The 19,142-nt window shown below is 42.6% G+C and overlaps 1 protein-coding gene and 1 long non-coding RNA gene across 6 annotated transcripts in view; one reads left to right on the plus strand and one right to left on the minus strand.

Moving 5' to 3' along the window:
- The first annotated feature begins 302 nt into the window (after positions 1 to 302).
- Positions 303 to 12,353, plus strand: LOC108700891. Of its 2 annotated transcripts, XR_005964291.1 has the most exons (4): positions 303 to 1,305; positions 5,444 to 5,517; positions 6,704 to 6,782; positions 12,101 to 12,353. It is a non-coding gene; the product is annotated as an uncharacterized LOC108700891 (long non-coding RNA). The 2 variants fall into 2 exon arrangements; XR_001933060.2 differs by lacking the exon at positions 5,444 to 5,517 and having other exon boundaries at positions 306 to 1,305.
- ripor3.L (RIPOR family member 3 L homeolog) overlaps positions 4,449 to 19,142 on the minus strand; it is a 95,335-nt gene continuing 80,641 nt past the window's right edge. For 3 of the 4 annotated variants that reach the window (XM_018234603.2, XM_041575755.1, XM_018234604.2), the window contains 9 exons: positions 18,354 to 18,496; positions 16,740 to 16,869; positions 16,495 to 16,630; positions 15,347 to 15,508; positions 12,043 to 12,201; positions 10,490 to 10,692; positions 6,555 to 6,638; positions 5,235 to 5,325; positions 4,449 to 4,645 (listed from right to left, as the gene is read on the minus strand). In XM_018234603.2, the coding sequence (XP_018090092.1) occupies positions 4,545 to 4,645; positions 5,235 to 5,325; positions 6,555 to 6,638; positions 10,490 to 10,692; positions 12,043 to 12,201; positions 15,347 to 15,508; positions 16,495 to 16,630; positions 16,740 to 16,869; positions 18,354 to 18,496 (1,209 nt within the window). In that variant the 3' untranslated portion in view covers positions 4,449 to 4,544. The remainder of the gene's footprint in view (positions 4,646 to 5,234; positions 5,326 to 6,554; positions 6,639 to 10,489; positions 10,693 to 12,042; positions 12,202 to 15,346; positions 15,509 to 16,494; positions 16,631 to 16,739; positions 16,870 to 18,353; positions 18,497 to 19,142) is intronic. The other variant, XM_018234605.2, reaches the window with a different exon arrangement.

Consider the following 19,142-nt stretch of genomic DNA (forward strand, 5'->3'; position numbering starts at 1 on the left):
GTATGTTATAGAATGGCCAATTATAAGCAACTTTTCAATTGGCCTTCATTATTTATTTTTTACAGTTTATAAATTATTCGCCTTCTACTTCAGACTCTTTCCAGCTTTCAAATGGGGGTCACTGACCCCATCTACAAGTCAAATGCTCTGTAAGGCGACACATTTGCTTTTACTCATCTTTCTGTTCAAGCCCCTTCATATTCCAGTCTCTTATTCAAATCAGTGCATGGTTGCTAGGGTAATGTGGACCCTAGCAACCAGATGGCTGAAATTACAAACTGGAGAGGTGCTGAATAAAAAGCTAAATAACTCAAAAACCACAAATAATAAAAAATTAAAACCAATTGCAAATGGTCTCAGAATATCACTCTCTATATCATACTAACAGTTAATTTAAAGATGAACAACCCATTTAAGGAGTCAGTAATGTAAATGGCCGCACTGTATAAAGTCATTCGTTTCCTTGTACAGACACTTGTAGTTCACGCTCTGTTATAGTCAGTGATTCTTATACCACAAACACTAATCCCCAATTTAACTCCATCTGCTTTTCCTATGTGTGTGCAAATGTATTGACTCCCCACTGCCCCTTTATTCCTCACAGCTGGGTGGGCGGGGCAGACTCAATGGGGTTGGGCTCCGTTGCTGATGGAACATTCCCTGGACATGAAAGTGACGCTGCCTAAGCCGGTGCTTATTTTGTAATGTGGATGATCTAAACGTTTAATAAAGAGCTGTCGGTTTGTCTCTGAGCACGTGGCTGCTAACGCTGGCGCTTTATTGTGTGTGGGAACCTGTATCCCCCCAATCGGCTTCATCCTCAGCCGTTAAGCCCCGCCCTGTGTATATTTGGGTTCTCACTTCCCATGTAGAACTGCGCAGCTTTGGGTCTGTTTCAATGTGACGGCCTCCAGGATATTATTGGGAATAAACTGCCGCCTTGGTGATGGTGGGTGGAGTCGATCCAGACGCAAACCGTGAGTAGTTCATTTTTGTTCTCAGTGTGTGTTGGATAATCCTTGTTAGTTCCCTATAGGAACGACTTGTGTTTTCTACTGAAATGTTACAGACAACCAGGATAAAGCTTGGGGTTAAGAGACATTCTAAGGGGCCATATTGGGGTGGGTTTCCCTATCTCGGGGCAATTATTCTCTCTGGGAATTTGCAAACCTGCTTTTTTTTCTTCTTCCAGTTCACGTCGAGGCAGCCATCTTGTTTTGTCCAGGCCCTACCATTGCACAGCCGGGATTGTCAGATGACAGTTACTCTGGTTTCCTGTTGCACGGCATCCATTAGTGAAGCAAGGTAAGTCTCCTTTTCTCTCTAGTTAGAGCATAACTCCAGTATATTTATTTCTGAGCTATTGGGAGTTGTACACTAACACCAGGCTTTTGGCTGACCCACAACCTGACACTGACAGTTGGAGCCTGGTTAGAGCAGTCTACAACTGCAAATATCTCACAAACTACTAAGGCTATGGGCAAACGTTGGCTCTTTCTGCCTATTCTTTCAGGCTGAGAGAAGCAGACCAGCTCCGTTCATTTCAACTGCTTCCACTGCTTTCAACTGCATTCAGGCACACACACAGCCTGGACATGCCTCCCCTGTGTGTACCTGCACATGAGGATCTCAGTGGAGACGGAGCAGATCTGCTTCTCTCAAAATACTCTGGCTGAGAGGAGTGGAGCCAACGCTCCATCTGCCCACAGCCTAAAAGCACAAAATAATTGTAAACTGCAGACGTCCTCAGTAGCGTGTATGTTTACTTCCCCTTTAACTTCACCCTTCGTTTCAATAGGAGGAAAGTTTGTGTATGACAAATGGCCCAATACAATGTGATCCAACCCCATTAAAGGAACAGTAACATCCGAGACCAGTGCAGGGCAACACTACATTATATTGTCATTACTTTAAAATGCTTTTTTTTTTTGGTGTTACTGTTGAGGGGAAGTGTAGAAAGCTTTGCACCACAACAGGAAAGTGTTTATCAGGCTTCTACATTAAAGGGTGGTTCACCTTTACCATAACATTTAGTTATGTTCTAGAATGGCTAATTTTAAGCAACTTTTCCATTTCTTCATTTTTCTTTTTTACATTTTTCTTTTTTATATTTTTTTAATTTTTGAAATGGGGGTCACTGACCCAATCTCTCCAAGGCTACACATGTATTGCTATTGCTACTTTTTATTACTTGTCTTTCTATTCAGGCCTCTCCTATTCCAGTCTCTTATTCAAATCAATGCATGGTTGCTAGGGGAATTTGGACCTTAGCAACAGGTTACTGAAATTGGAAACTGGAGAGCTGCTGAATAAAAAGCGAAATAACTCAAAAAACACAAAAAATGAAAACCAATAGCAAAATATCCCTCTCTACATCATACTTAATTTAAAAGTGAACAACCCCTTTAAAGCCATGTTTTGGGGTTCCTGTCGTTTTGGGGGGCTTCTACTTCTGAGTAAGTGTTTGCAGGGGTGGGGTGTACTTACTTTCTGGCAACACTCAGCAGTCCAGTCTCGCGTTATGGCAACAGCAGACAAATTGGTTCAACAAAGTCCCAAAAGTTTATTGTTTATGAACTTACAATATACAGAATGGAAAGCATTTATGCACATTTCTTATAAACACACACACACACACACACACACACACACACACACACCCCTGTTAAGGCTCTTCCAATGGGAATCACATTCTCTATCTTGTGATGTCAGCGGTAAATCAGCTTTGGATTGGCTGCAAGTATTTACGGAAAGGGACATTATAAAGCAAGTTGTGTTTTACTTCCCCTTGCAGTGACATTTAGGGGCAGATTTATCAAGGGTTGAATTGTTTTCGAATTGAAAAACACTTCGAAATTCGGATTCAAAAAGACCAACCGAAAGTCGAAGGTTTTTTTTGATCTAATAGGTCTGTATTCGGCCGAATTCAAATCAAAGGAATGGCGCATCTGATCAAATTCGATTCAAAGTTTCCAAAAAAAAAAAATTTGATTTTACAAAGTCCACCAATTGACTCCAAATAGGTTCTAGGAGGTCCCCCATAGGCTAAAACACCAATTCGGCAGGTTTTAGATGGCGAATGGTCGAAGTCGAATTTTTAAAGACACAGTACATGATACAAATTCGAATCAAATTTGGACTATTCCCTAGTCGGAAGCCAATTTTTTTTTCAATTCGAAAATTACCTGACATTTGATAAATCTGCCCCTTAGTGGGGTGCTGTGCCCGTCCTTTGTTCTTTCTCTGCGGTTATTGAATAGTAAAACTTTATCCTGCAGCTCCAGCTTGTGTTTTACCCTGAGGTTATGAGACTCGCTGGAACTAAGGGGCCCACAGCAACCAATCAGATCTTTGCTTTTGTTTTCTAAGTTATAGGTGGATGTTTAAATCTAATTGCTGATTGGTTGCCATGGGCAACATCTCCAGAAATCTCTCCAGATATTTATCTCCAGTGTTGCTAAACATGCACCTAAATCATGACAAACTGCAACGGAGTCACTTCATCTGCAACATAATAAAGAGTATTCCATACATGTCCTGCCTATTGATGGGGAATCGACTGAAATACCAACCTCTCCTTATTTCCAACACTTCGTTCTTTAAAGGAACAGCAACTTTATAATAGAGTGTCATGGCATTAAAGAGAATACTGTGGGGTTATTTTCCTTGTTTCTTTGTGTTCCATAGCAGAGAATATACATTTAAGGTGTAAAAGGGTATCTGGCAAATATTAATTTCCCCTGTGCAGCTGATACATGGTATATTCCATTTGTAATGAAAAAATATAGGTCATTTCCCCCAACCCAGAAATGGAACATCTAATATTGTCCTTGTAGCCACCAACACAATCATAACGTAAACTACTCAGTGGGGCTCTGGGCAAACACTGGGCAAATTTGGCATGGCCATGGCAACCAAGCAGCTGGCTTTAAAAAGCTAATTGCTGATTGGTTGCTATAGGTAACTGCCCAAGGGCATATTTGGCCAGTGTTGATAAATGCGCCCCAGTGTGCTTTGCAATTGTTCACCTTTAATTTAACCTTTAGTATGATGTAGGGAGTGATATTCTGAGACTATTTGTAATTTGTTTTCATCTTTTATTATTTTTGGTTTTTGAGTTTATTCATCAGCTCTCCAGTTTGCAATTTCAGCCATCTGGTTGCTAGGGTCCAAATTCCCCTAGCAACCATGCCTCGATATGAATAAGAGACTGGAATGTTAATAGGAGAGGGTGTGAATAAAAGAATAGTATCAATAGAACAATAAATGTGTAGCCTTACAGAGCTGCAGTTTTAGATGGAGAAAGGACGGATAGAGCTGGAGCCATTGAATAAGATACTAGAAGTGAAGTTAAAGGTGAAGCGCACGTTTATGTTGCAGTATGAGCAGTTGTAAGTGACTAATATGATAAATGAGTAGCCCCACGTTAATTCGCTGTTACACCAATAGCCGGGAGAAGTAACACCTTTATGTGCAATGTAAAGAAACCTAAATATACATTCTTTTCATTTTGTACATTTTGTATATTTGGGGACAGACAGACTTTAAAACACTGTAATTTCTATCTCTCCATCCAGCGTCAGTGTGTCCTGCAGTTCCCGGCTCCTCTTGTCCGTCTTTCCAAACACCTGTCGTCCTTTGTGACCTGCGCGTGTAAATGTCACATAGAGAATCTGTCAATCACAATGTGCTGAGCCAACTGCTCACCGGGGATTTGTCTCCCCCAATAAAAACACACGACTTCTCCCAAAAATGTTTCTCTACCAACAATAAACAGTCTCTGGTGGAAAAAAAAACACAGAACATTTCAATTCCTGTTGGCGGAGAAACATTTTTTGGAGTTTTGTCACCCGCAATCGTGCAATTAGGATTCACATTCGATTCGAGTCCAAATCCTGGATTCGGTGCATCCATAATTTGTATTAGGGATGCACTGAATCCAGGACTCCGTTCGGAATTCAGCCAGGATTCGGCCTTTTTCAGCAGGATTCAGATTCTGCCGAACCCAATACAAATCCTAATTTGAATATGCAAATGAGGGTAGGGAAATCACATGACTGTCACAAAACAAGGAAGTAAAAAATTTTTTCCCCTTCCCATCCCTAATTTGCAAATTCAGTTCGGCCATTCGGGATTCGGGGGTTTGGCCAAATCCAAAATAGTGGATTCGGTGCATCTCTAATTTTTTATTGGGGGCGACAAATGCCCGTTTGTGTAATGAGCAATAAACTCACCGAAGGAGAGGATTGTGTCCCTGGCAATGTCCCTCACGTCCTTCACTTCAGACTGACACAAAGAAGCGATCTGGTCGATACTCGCCGTCCCCTGATTGACACAACACAATAAGTGATGTATGTGCAGCAATTACACGTTAGGCTTATAGTAACTGTGTGGGTTGTATCCTGGCAACAAGCTCTGCAGCCTCATACATGTTCCCCTACAGGCAGCTTACCCGTTACAGCCCCAGTGACTCATGGGAAGGACAGACATTGCTGGAGGCTTTTGAGTGGCTACGGGGTGAGTGTGTCTTTGTATTGGTGTTAGTGCTCATTAATGACACCAGCTCTCTGTATCTGTGTTGGTGCTCAGTAGTGACACCGGCTCTCTGTATCGGTGTTAGTGCTCAGTAGTGACTCCATCTCTCTGCATCTGTGTTAGTGTGCAGTAGTGACACCAGCTCTCTGTATCGGTGTAAGTGCTCAGTAGCGACACTAGTTCTCTGTATAGGTGTTAGTGCTCAGTAGTGACTCCAGCTCTCTGTATTGGTGTAAGTGCTCAGTAGCGACACTAGTTCTCTGTATTGGTGTTAGTGCTCAGTAGTGACACCAGCTCTCTGTATTGGTGTTAGTGCTCAGTAGTGACACCAGCTCTCTGTATTGGTGTTAGTGCTCAGTAATGACACCAGCTCTCTGTATTGGTGTTAGTGCTCAGTAGTGACACCAGCTCTCTGTATCGGTGTTAGTGCTCAGTAGTGACACCAGCTCTCTGTATCAGTGTTAGTGCTCAGTAGTGACACCAGCTCTCTGTATCGGTGTTAGTGCTCAGTAGTGACTCCATCTCTCTGCATCTGTGTTAGTGTGCAGTAGTGACACCAGCTCTCTGTATCGGTGTAAGTGCTCAGTAGCGACACTAGTTCTCTGTATAGGTGTTAGTGCTCAGTAGTGACTCCAGCTCTCTGTATTGGTGTTAGTGCTCAGTAGTGACACCAGCTCTCTGTATTGGTGTTAGTGCTCAGTAGTGACACCAGCTCTCTGTATTGGTGTTAGTGCTCAGTAGTGACACCAGCTCTCTGTATTGGTGTTAGTGCTCAGTAGTGACACCAGCTCTCTGTATTGGTGTTAGTGCTCAGTAGTGACACCAGCTCTCTGTATAGGTGTTAGTGCTCAGTAGTGACTCCAGCTCTCTGTATTGGTGTTAGTGCTCAGTAGTGACACCAGCTCTCTGTATTGGTGTTAGTGCTCAGTAGTGACACCAGCTCTCTGTGTTGGTGTTAGTGCTCAGTAGTGACAGCAGGACATGGTGCAAGTGATAAAGTGTTTGAGGGTGACACTTACTTTTAGATGCTTGAGAGCCAAACAGGCGCATTGCTGGAGCTTTGTATCATCACCAGATAAAATCTCTGTGTAATACACAACTGCCTGGAATGGGGGGAAAAGGAAACATGTGACACTTTTGTACTAACACCTTGTTCCACCTTCTACAGGTAACGACCAGAATAAAGGAATCATCACCAAAGTACCACTGGGCATCTACAACTGCCTGTCTTGACTCCCATTGTACAGGTAGCCTGACGTCTCTGCATTCTCCTCTCTTGTTGCCTCCTCTTTATCCAGTAGCAACTTGCCCATTGTACTTACTCATTGGATTTCCCTTCACTGTCCCTTCTGTCTCTCACTGCCTGAATTCATTCCCTAAATATGTAACGAGTGGCTTCACTGTGTTTCCTCTATTTCTACTATTTATATCTGTCCCTGTCTCCTGGGTCCCCTCTAGTCACAGAGTCAGGGGTCGCTGCCCTTCTAACATTCTCCTGCTGCAACAACACAAGTCTCTTCATATAAACATTCCCAGGCCTCCTCCATGCGGCACATGTTTAACCCTTCCCTGGCCAGACAACACAAGGACAATTCACTCCAATAACAAGACTCTCCAAGCAAAACCACTATTAAAGGGGCGCTTCACCTTTTAGTTTGTTATAGAAAAGCTCATTGTAAGCAACTTGGTCTTATTTGCTTTCTTCTAATGACCCCATCTAAAAAACAAGTGCTCGTTAAGGCTACGCATTTATTGTTATTGCTACTGATCTTTCTATTCCGGCCTCTCCTATTTAATCTTTATTTAAATCAATGTGTGGTTGCTGGGGTATTTTGGACCCTAGCAACCAGATTGCAAGCTGTGGATAACTCAAAAATCCCAAAAACCAATTGCAAAATCATATTAAAAGTTAATTCAAAGGTGAACAAGCCCTTTAACTTGTTGCAGAAGGCAGTCACACTATAGATATGTATCACAATAGCACCTCTAGTGGACATATTACACTCCCTCATATGTGAATAATGTAAGTCATATTAATACCCTTATTCCTCCCCTGTTACTACTTACAGTGACGCAGTGCTGGTGCCCCTCTGACAGTTTGTATAATGTGACACTTTCAGTCGGACGTATGAACAGTATAGGGATTTAGGAGTATGAACAATGCAGATTTATCAAACTTAGAGCTCAACATTATAAAAAACTCACCCAAGTTCTATTCATTCCTATGGGATTTTTATGATCGTATTTATCAATGGAGTTTACAATTTGATACTTTATACTTTTAAAAATCCCATAGGAATGAATAGAACATGGGTGAGTTTTTTTGTGGTGAGCTCTAAATTCACAGTTTGATAAATCTGCCCCTTAGGGCAGAGACACTTGTGGAGATTCGGGAAGATTTAGTAGCCCGGCGACAAATCTCCTCTTCTTCAGGCAACTAATCTCCCCAAACTGCCTCCCTGGCAGCTACAATGTAAATGCCAGCGGGATGACACTCTGAGTGCTTCGTTTTCTGTAGTCGCCCAAAGTTTCGTCTTGATGCACAATGACTTTGGAAAACAAAGTGAACCGAGTGCCATCCTGCTGGCGATTTAGATTGTAGCCTGTGGGAAGGCAGTTTGGGGAGATTAGTTGCCCCGAAGAAGAGACGAATTGTTGCCAGGTGACTAAATCTTCCCGAATCTCCACATATGTCTCTGCCCATAGGGTTAAGGCACACGGGCAGATTCAGGGAGATTAGTTGCCCGGCAACAAATCTCTTTTTCTTCTCAAACTGCCTTCCCGTCCGCTACAATGTAAATGGGCAGCAGGATGGCACTCTGAGCCTCACGATCAAACTTTAGGCAACTTCGGAAAACGAATTGCTCTGAGTGCCATCCCGCCAGCGATTTACACTGTAGCCGGTGGGAAGGCAGTTCGAGCAGATTAGCTGCCCCGAAGAAGAGGAGATTTGTTGCCGGGCGACTAATCTCCCCAAATCTGCCTGTGTCCCCGACCCTTAAAGTCTGAAATTGAGGTGTAATCAATGTAGGGGCCAGTTACATTACAAACTTACACAAGGTAAGTAGACACAGCAGGCTGACACTCATGTGAGGGGGTGGGGTCAGCCCCTGGGCTGCCAGTTGGACCGCACTGAAGTCCATGATTAGAATAGCCTGCTAGCTACTTGCTGATATAGATATATATACATGCACTGCCCTCTAGTGGCCTGAACTGTTTTTGAATAAATCGTTTCAGAATTATGGTCTGAAGCTGAAACAAAAGAAACCAGGGGAGCGCTCCAAGTGTGACTCACACACACAGTAACACACAAACACACACACAGTAACACACACACACACACAAACACACACACACACACAGTAACACACGCTCAGTAACACACACACACACACAGTAACACACAAACACACACACAGTAACACACACACACACAGTAACACACGCTCAGTAACACACACACACACACACACAGTAACACACACACACACACACACAGCTTTCATAAAATCTTCAAAATGCACTTAAACTGTCAAATAATAAAAGCCATATAGAAGTAAATTCCCTTCGCCTCAGGCATTTGAAGCTGAGATTGTTGTTGGGACTTTATTACATCCCACAGTATTGCTTTATAATGTGCTGAGAAATAGGTGTAACCTCAGGAATGAACGTGATCAGTAAGTAAGTAATGTAAGTTCTCACCATGTGTCTCCACATTATTTCTCTATTATTGCTCGTATTTATTATCTAATGCCCCCCCACACACACCTCTGTTCTAATGGGCCAATAGGCGTCTCCTCTGTTCTCTCTGTCGGCAACAAGTCCATAAGTTGGACTGACAGTTGGAGTGTGTGTTACTGGCTATATAAGGTGTTGTGTCATTTTGAGTCTGAATGACGATGGAAATAATGAAATGTACAATATATTCCATACTTTATTCTACAATTTTCCCTCAGTATAAGAACAATGTGTTTCCTGTACTTCTTTTTTGGTGATTACCTGTTTGAAGTTTGTGTTTAATGTTTTATTCTCATTGGATTGCAATGTAATGGTCTTTTCCTTTTATTATGTAAGCGCTCAGACTGTAGTGCCCTGGGTCCAGCCCTGAGTACCCCTGGAACTATAGTAGGGTGACTGTTATCCCAATGTTTCTATATATCTGTAACCTTGTTATGAGCTAAGGGGGCCCAGTCTGAAGGTCAGTTAGGGGGAGATTTGGGGTGAGTGCTGATTTGTACCCTGGGTACCCCTGGAACTATAGCAGGGTGACTGTTACCCCAATGTTTCTATATATCTGTAACCTTGTTATGAGCTAAGGGGACCCTGCCTGAAGGTCAGTTAGGTGGAGATTTGGGGTGAGTGCTTATTTGTGCCCTGGGTACCCCTGGAACTATAGCAGGGTGACTGTTACCCCAATGTTTCTATATATCTGTAACCTTGTTATGAGCTAAGGGGGGCCAATCTGAAGGCCAGTTAGGGGGAGATTTGGGGTGAGTGATTATTTGTGCCCTGGGTACCCCTGGAACTATAGCAGGGTGACTGTTACCCCAATGTTTCTATATATCTGTAACCTTGTTATGAGCTAAGGGGCCCAGTCTGAAGGCCAATTAGGGTGAGATTTGGGGTGAGTGCTTATTTGTGCCCTGGGTACCCCTGGAACTATAGCAGGGTGACTGTTACCCCAATGTTTCTATATATCTGTAACCTTGTTATGAGCTAAGGGGGCCCAGTCTGAAGGCCAGTTAGGGGGAGATTTGGGGTGAGTGCTTATTTGTGCCCTGGGTACCCCTGGAACTATAGCAAGTAGAATTACAGGACAGTTTGTATAAATATTAGATGAACGGGTGGTGCTTGAATAGTGTTGGCAGTTTTGTCTGATGCTTTCACTTTGGGGAGGGAAGGACATAAAGTTGTGTACCCCATCAAACATCACTGTAATTGCTGGATTCCGTACCTTGTGCTTGAATTGCTTGTTGGAGGAAGCCCTAGAAAGCAAGTTTGCTGAGGCTTTAGACAATTTCTTGTTTTCATCAAGCTGGAAATTGGCCAAGATACGGAGAAGCTGTGGCAGCGGCTGAAGCCGACAGATCTGCTTGGTCTTTAATTTTTTAATTCTTTTTAGTCTTCCTGGCAACTGCAGGGCTTCAATGAGAGTCACTAGATGAACAAAGATACAGGAGATTTAATCGCAATGTACCAGTAGGAAAAATATACCCTATTTAGACTTAACGGAGAAGGAAAGTCTGTTTGCACTTGCTTGTTAGGCACCTCCAAGTGATTGTATTGACTTACCTAAAACCCCGAGCAGGTGCTCCTATCAGCAGAAAACTGCACTGGCCCTGGGTTATACCATTGAGCACCACGGAGCGATCCTCTTCCGGCTTTCTTTGTGCGGCTGCACATGTGCAGTAGAGTGAAAAGTGGAACTTTAACTACAAAGTTGGCTATTTAGTTCAACTGCGCATGCGTCTGCCCCGGGAAATTTGAAGAAAGAAGAAGCTGGAAGAGGATCGCTCCGTGGTGCTCACTGGTATAACCCAGGGCTGGTGCAGTTTTCTGCTGATAGGAGCACCAGCCTGGGGTTTCAGGTAAGTCAATACAATCACTAGGGGGTGCCTAACATTTGGTACCCCCAATGCAAACAGACTTTCCTTCTCCTTTAAAAGCAGTACTGTACAGTGTGACAGTAGAGCTTAATTCAGGGGCCCCAACCACAGAGGAATATCAAGGCCTAAAGTTATTAGTGTTCTATAGCTTATTAATTAGGGGTCCATTATACTCATGTACCCCCCGCAGCATCTGCTTCCTCTATATCAGTGATCCCCAACCAGTAGCTCCTGAACAACATGTTGCTCTCCGACCCCTTGGATGTTGCTCTGTGTCCTCAAAGCAGGAGCTTATTTTTGAGGCAAGTCTTAATTGCATAAAAACTAAGTATAGTGCCAAGTAGAGCCTCCTGTAGGCTGCCAGTCCATATAGGGGCTACCAAATAGCCAATCACAGCCCTTATTTGGCACCCTAAGGGACTTTTTGATGCTTGTGTTGCTCCCCAACTCTTTATACATTTGAATGCTGCTCACGGGTAAAAAAAAGGTTGGGGACCCGTGCTCTATAGTAATAAAAACAAACATTTTCTGCTGCACACCACTTACTTATTTAGTAGGGTGCATTCAACTCCCTGACCACCTCCACTAGCAGCCGAACTATGTATAGGGAAGTAGCCTTTGTCACATTTGATTGCAGAAGTTTTAGCACAACCCTTTGCACCTGAGGAAACAATTGCTCCCTGAAAGCTTGTGCTACAACTTCTGCAATCAAATGTGACAAAGGCCTGTGCCTGTATACGTTGCATTGCTTCTTCCTCTATAGTTGTGCCGCTGAGAATAACAAGGTGCAATAATGAATCTACTAAGGGCACCCCAGTCATTCTCTCATGAGCCCAAATATCTCCATGTGACCCACAGGAGTTCATGGCAGGAGAAATGCAGATATTGTGCCATTCCCCACCTTCTCTTGTAAGGGCAGCAATGTACTTCTCCAGGTCTAACACTTGATGTCTTCTCAGGTAACCATAAAGCAGGAAAATGGAAACCACTCCGTCTGACAACTCCTCCGCTGGGAATATGCCCCCAAAGCTGAACATCTGCTCCAGAACTCTTCTGCACACTGAAAGGGAAACGTCGAGTGGTGATTGGTTAACATTAAATGTTCATTTCTTACTAACCATGTGACTGCCATCTACTTCCTCTCTGTTAAACACTTTTTTTTAGTTCTGTTGTTTTTGGGTAGTTCACCAGAAATAAAGACTTTCCACACTACCTTCTATTTGTGGCTATTTTTTTTAATATTGAAGTTTAAAGTTTCATTTTATACTGTTTTATGTCTGTCTCAAGCAGCTGTGGGAGAGGAGGGGGTCACCGACCCTGTAAACTGTTCTAAATTGATACATTTCTTATCTGTCCCTGCTGAGCAGAATTTCTGAGTTTCATAAAAGGCAGGTACAAGCCAACACCAGAATAAGACAACATCATTCTAAGCAACTTTCCAACATACTTTTCTTTAAAAATGTCAGCTCTTTAAGTTATTTGTAAGAACAATTGCTATTGAAAGTAGCATTTCTTTAACTCCTGGTTGTCACCTTTTAGACAAATGTTGCAAAAGTCTTTATTCCCCAGCAAACTCAGGTCTGTTAATCAGCTACATTGTGTCAACAGTCTGAGCCACCAGTGCAGAGAATAAAGAGGGAAAACTGCATTCAATAGCAATACATACACAAATAACTTAAACCATATTAAAATTGTATTTTGTTTCTTTTATTAGGAGTTTGATATTCTAATTCTAATCTAATTTGCAATTGGTTTAGATTTTTTTTATTTGTGGTTTTTGAGTTATTTACCTTTTTATTCAGCATTAAAGCAATCTGATTGCTAGAGTCCACATTACCCAGTAACAATGCATTGATTTGAATAACAGATAGCAATATGAATAGGAGAGGCCTGAATAGAAAGATGAGTAATAAAAAGTAGCAATAACAATAAGGGAACAATAATGGGAAGGGAGTGTGACTGAGGTATAGTAGCGAGAGATAGTGCCTATAGTAACAGTGGGATAATAGTCTCTGGGAAGGGAGTGTGACTGTGGGATAGCAGGTATAGTAGGGAGAGATGGTGCCTATAGTAACAGTGGATAATAGTCTCTGGGAAGGGAGTGTGACTGTGGGATAACAGGAATAGTAGGGAGAGATGGTGCCTATAGTAACAGTGGATAATAGTCTCTGGGAAGGGAGTGTGGCTGTGGGATAGCAGGTATAGTAGGGAGAGATAGTGCCTATAGTAACAGTGGATAATAGTCTCTTGGAAGGGAGTGTGACTGTGGGATAGTAGGTATAGTAGGGAGAGATGGTGCCTATAGTAACAGTGGATAATAGTCTCTGGGAAGGGAGTGTGACTGTGGGATAGCAGGTATAGTAGGGAGAGATGGTGCCTATAGTAACAGTGGATAATAGTCTCTGGGAAGGGAGTATGACTGTGGGATAGTAGGTATAGTAGGGAGAGATGGTGCCTATAGTAACAGTGGATTGTGGGAAGGGAGTGTGGCTTTGGGCATAGCAGGGGATAGAGCCACTTGTTTTTTGCGACCTTGGATTTGAAAAACTATCAAAAATGAAAAGCAATTGATAAATATCTTTATTTCTGGTGAACAATCTGGAAAAAAAAGTATTTAGAAGGTGAACAATCCCTGTAAAGAGAATTAGGTTGTACCCGGTTATGACGCTGCATTTAGCCAAAACCCTCTGCATGTCTCTCTAATGTTCTTTATTCCATATTATTCTCAATCCCTGTGAGTTCAGATCTATTGTTCCATCACCTTTTGCCCTGGGGACTGGGGAAAACCAAACTGTACAAACACTTCAGTAGGAGCCAATTCCTGGCGGTACCCGAACCTTTAAGTAAACCGCAATGACTTGATGGCTCCCAGAAACAAATAAGACTTGAGGGTCGGCCTCATTTATATTTTGGTTTTTCTTTTATGAGGCCAATAAATGTTTCAATGCTGACAAACTTCGGGCACAGTTTGTGGAGACGATTTAGCTGCGCTTCTCGAGGAGAAGAATAAATAAATAAATAGAAGTATTGGGCAACAGTCCTGATTCACATCAACATGTGCACAATGAGTCAGGGGCTGCTTAATGGGTTTAACATCAATAAGGGGGGCCTGGAAACCTGACCTTATTACACACAAGCAGATTTACTAATGACTCCTCCAGGCTGCGTTTTACATCAACATTTAGCAAGAGGAAGAAGACGCAGCCCACAGGCGCCCCCACCCCAAATCCCTCCATGCAGGAAACAAATTAATTTGGGGAGATATGATGTCGTTTAGGAGATGTCGCTAATATGATGCAGAGACGGGTATCGAACCAGTGAAACTTGATTCCTAGCAGAATGACGTGCGACACAACTCTGCTTCCTCAAGGAGGAAATCTCTCCACTGATTATATAGACACGTTCCCTCTTTCACTCCCTCTTCTGTGTGTCTGTACGTGACGGCTACATTGTTTGAGGGGTATAGTTTTCCTTTAACTTAAAGGGATACTGTCATGGGAAAAAAAAATGTTTTACAAAATGAATCAGTTAATAGAGCTGCTCCAGTAGAATTCTGCACTGTAATCCATTTCTCAAAAGAGCAGATTTTGTTATACTCAATTTTGAAATCTGACATGGGGCTAGACATATTGTCAGTTTCCCAGCTGCCCCCAGTCATATGACTTGTGCTCTGATAAACTTCAGTCACTCTTTACTGATGTACTGCAAGTTGGGGTGATATCACCCCCTAAACCCCCCCCCCCCCAGCTCCTTAACACAAGATAACAGCTCCCTGGAAGATCTAAGAAGAGCACTCTATAATAAAAGCCAAGTCCCACTGAGACACATTCAGTTACATTAAGTAGGAGAAATAACAGCCTGCTAGAAAGCAGTTCCATCCTAAAGTGCACACACAAGTCACATGACTGGGGGCAGCTGGGAAATTGACAAAATGTCTAGCCCCATGTCCGATTTCAAAATTGAATACAAAAAAAATCTGTTTGCTCTTTTGAGAAATGGATTTCAGTGCAGAATTCTGCTGGAGTAGCACTGATGTGTTTTGAAAAACAACATGTTTTCCGATGACAGGATCCCTTTAAAGGTGAACCACTCCTTTAAGAAGCCTCGGAGGCTGATATTCTTGAACTATGACCCAGCTGATATTATGGGATAGGCTTTTGCAGAGTGTGACTTTCCTCTGATTCTCAGCCATCAGGTGGATTTACCTGTTTCTAGTTGCCCTGGATATTTCCGTTTGATTCTGGCTGCAAACATTTTCTTGATGGAGCCGAGGAAGGTTTCGGAAGCGCAGAACCAGGGGCAGTCGGGACTAGTGCAGCTCTTCCATAGCTTTAGGAAATGCCGGATCTTCTTGCTCTTTGGAATAACTGGTCAGACAGGAGGAAAAAAGGTGCTTGGTTCATTATAGGACAGTACAGACAGAGAACAACAAATAGATTCAGCCTATTATTTGTGCCTCCACTACTTATACCTGCTATGCCCCGTGTTTTCCAGCAGATGGAGCTGCTATAATTCTCCTGTGCCCTCACTATATAAGGCACATTAGCTCAGTCCAACCTGGGGCACAGTTACCTGTTAGTGTTAAAGTGGTTGTTCACAACTTTTAGTCGGATGTAGAGAGGAATATTCTGAGACAATTTGCAATTGGTTTTCATTTTTTATTATTTGTGGTTTCAGAATTATTTCGCTTTTTATTCAGCAGCTCACCAGGTTTGCAATTTCAGCAATCGGGTTGCTAGGGTCCAAATTAGCCTAGCAACCATGGACTGATTTAATTAAGAGACTGGACTATGAATAGTAAGATGAGTAACAAAAAAGTAGCAATAACAATAAATGTGTAGCTTTACAGAGCATTTGTTTTTAGATGGGGTCAGTGACCCCCATTTGAAAGCTGATCAGAATCCAAAGAAAAAATAACTAAAAAAAAACTATAAAAAATAAATAATGAATACCAGTTGCTTAGAATTGGGCATCCTATAACATACTAGTTACTTTAAAGGTGAACTACCTCTTTAATAAGTCTCTTTAATTAGTCTCCTAAAAATACTAGTAAGGGCCACGACTGGTCAATAAAATGGCCCTGTTCTGGCTCCTAATGGAAACCATTCCATAATCAGAAGGCTGCCCCCTGCAGGAATACCAGAAGCTTTATCCCCTACTCATGGTTTATAAGGGAGTAGTTACTGTCCCTTTATAATAAATGATGATATTCTTTTGTTATTCCAGCCTCCCAGAGAGCGGCTTTACCCTGCAGCTTATTTCCGCACAACTAACAGTGTTTATAAACAAGTGGTGCTGCTGATTGGGAACTGGCTGCATAAAGTCTCCTGGCAGCACAACGGTTTCTACTTACCCTCATCAATGGAAACTCTGTCTCCAGCCTTCTGGATAAAGATAATGGAGAGATAGTCCAACACCTCCTTCTGCCAGCGCAGCTCCTCCAGCAGGTGGTTCTGTAGAATTCGGGCTGTATTGGGCCATGTTAGTTTCTACAACATACAATTCCCTGTTATTTCCTTCCCCAGAACTCATACGTGTCACATGATGAAACTGAATCAGTGAAGGCAAAGTAAATGTAATTGAAAACCTATTTATTACCTGTAAAAGTGCTTTGCAGACTCGCAGATGGAGCGAGAGGATCAGGTCTAGATCCTCATTTCCAGTGCTTGGCTCACTTGGGCTGTTGCACCCTATGGCTGTCAGTGCTCTCTCCTGTATAGTTCCAGTGCTAAACAAACAGAACATATATTTAATATGCAGCATATATTTACAAGGGAAACAGTATGGAAGCTCCAACACATATGTATAAATACAAATATACAGAAGGAATGTTCTAGGCGCATCTTACTGACTCAATAGAACCCTAACCCACTGACATTTTATTGGTCAATTTCAGCTCTGTATCTGCTGAATACAATAAATGCAGAGCTAACCCGGCTGTAATGGGAGAGTTTAATTAACCTCTATAATAAACGTAAACTTTCCTCATTACAGGCACTGAGTAATGCTGTTCATACTGTGCGTGATGATTATGCCCATCTTTATCCAATAAAATATCTACTGCCATACCCACGTCACATTCCTAAAGGCACCAAGAGGTCCCACCACTCTGTCTCGGAAACATTGCTAATGAGGGAATGTCTGTAATTTACACGGGCTGATGGTTGTAAAAATAGTGTAACGGAACAATAGCTGTGTAATTCATAACATACTCCAAATAAATAAGGTTCTAGAGTTTTCCCAGGCAAATACTCTACCATCTGAGTGAAGACAAAAAAATTGTGCCTATAGTAGAAGTTAGGATAATAGTCTCTGGGAAGTGACTGTGGGATAGCAGGTATAGTAGGGAGAGATGGTGCCTATAGTAACAGTGGGATAATAGTCTCTGGGAAGGGAGTGTGACTGTGGGATAGCAGGTATAGTAGGGAGAGATGGTGCCTATAGTAACAGTGGATAATAGTCTCTGGGAAGGGAGTGTGACTGTGGGATAGCAGGTATAGTAGGGTGAGATGGTGCCTATAGTAACAGTGGATAATAGTCTCTGGGAAGGGAGTGTGACTGTGGGATAGCAGGTATAGTAGGAGAGATGGTGCCTATAGTAACAGTGGATAATAGTCTCTGGGAAGGGAGTGTGACTGTGGGATAGCAGGTATAGTAGGGAGAGATGGTGTCTATAGTAACAGTGGATAATAGTCTCTGGGAAGGGAGTGTGACTGTGGGATAGCAGATATAGTAGGGAGAGATGGTGCCTATAGTAACAGTGGATAATAGTCTCTGGTAAGGGAGTGTGACTGTGGGATAGCAGGTATAGTAGGGAGAGATGGTGTCTATAGTAACAGTGGATAATAGTCTCTGGGAAGGGAGTCTGACTGTGGGATAGCAGGTATAGTAGGGAGAGATGGTGCCTATAGTAACAGTGGGATAATAGTCTCTAGGAAGGGAGTGTGACTGTGGGATAGCAGGTATAGTAGGGAGAGATGGTGCCTATAGTAGCAATGAACTGATTTTATTCAGCTACAGTAAATATTCTGTGAGGAAGTGTACGGAGCTGCTTTGAGAAGAGAAAAGCACAAAGCTAAAATGATGGGCATATTGCTTTAAATCTGAAGGGACATATTCCTGGTACCACTGTTCCAAGCAGTTCCCAAAACATCACACAGGAAATAGTGAGGATTTTTTGGACCGGCTACACAGAAATCATGTGTGTTTTACCTCTTGCTGTGAGTCCGAACGCTGCCAAACAACGACATCTCATCAGCATGGAAGTCCGTGTTTAAGAAGTCGAAACTTTCCAAAGCCGTCTCTACCAGCAATCTGTCCATGGGAAAATTCTGCTGGCTGGCATCTTTATCCTGCTGGGGGGGACGGAAACAAGGCAGTGGGACCAGGCTCATGGCTGTTTGTTATTAAGGAATACCGTAATGTGTCTTAAAGTGATACTCCCCTGATTTATTATCCTACTCTGCCCCTTGCCTTTTATCCTTCCTATAGTTCTGCAGAGCCTATTACCTGGGTCTATCTATATAAAACCATTATATGCTATATAAATGTCGGCCCTCTAGCCTTTTTTCAAGTTGAATGTTCTTAGTCCCCCTATATCTGCCAGTGTGTGGGAGATCAAACCAAGATTTTTCTAGAGAAGGCACCCGAATAAGGTAATCTTCCATTATTTATTAGGTCACATGTATAGCCTTACACGTTTCGTGTTACAAACACTTAGTCATGGGCTATAGCGTAAGGCTATACATGCGACATAATAAATAATTTTACTTATATCTACTGCCTGGTGGAAGATTGCCTTATTCGAGTGCCTGCTCTACAAAAATCTTGGTTTGAACTGTTCCCTTTGCTAAAGGCTCAGGGCAGTGCACCTGGGCCTCCTCCCTGATTTGGTGAGTTACACTGGACTATCATTTTTATGTATTAGTGTATGGGGGATCAACAGGAAGTTGAGAGCTGTCAGTTCCTCCTCGCTTTCGGCTGTTGCCCGTGTATGGTACC

Source organism: Xenopus laevis, chromosome 9_10L, assembly GCF_017654675.1.
Source record: "Xenopus laevis strain J_2021 chromosome 9_10L, Xenopus_laevis_v10.1, whole genome shotgun sequence".
Lineage (NCBI taxonomy): Eukaryota > Metazoa > Chordata > Amphibia > Anura > Pipidae > Xenopus > Xenopus laevis.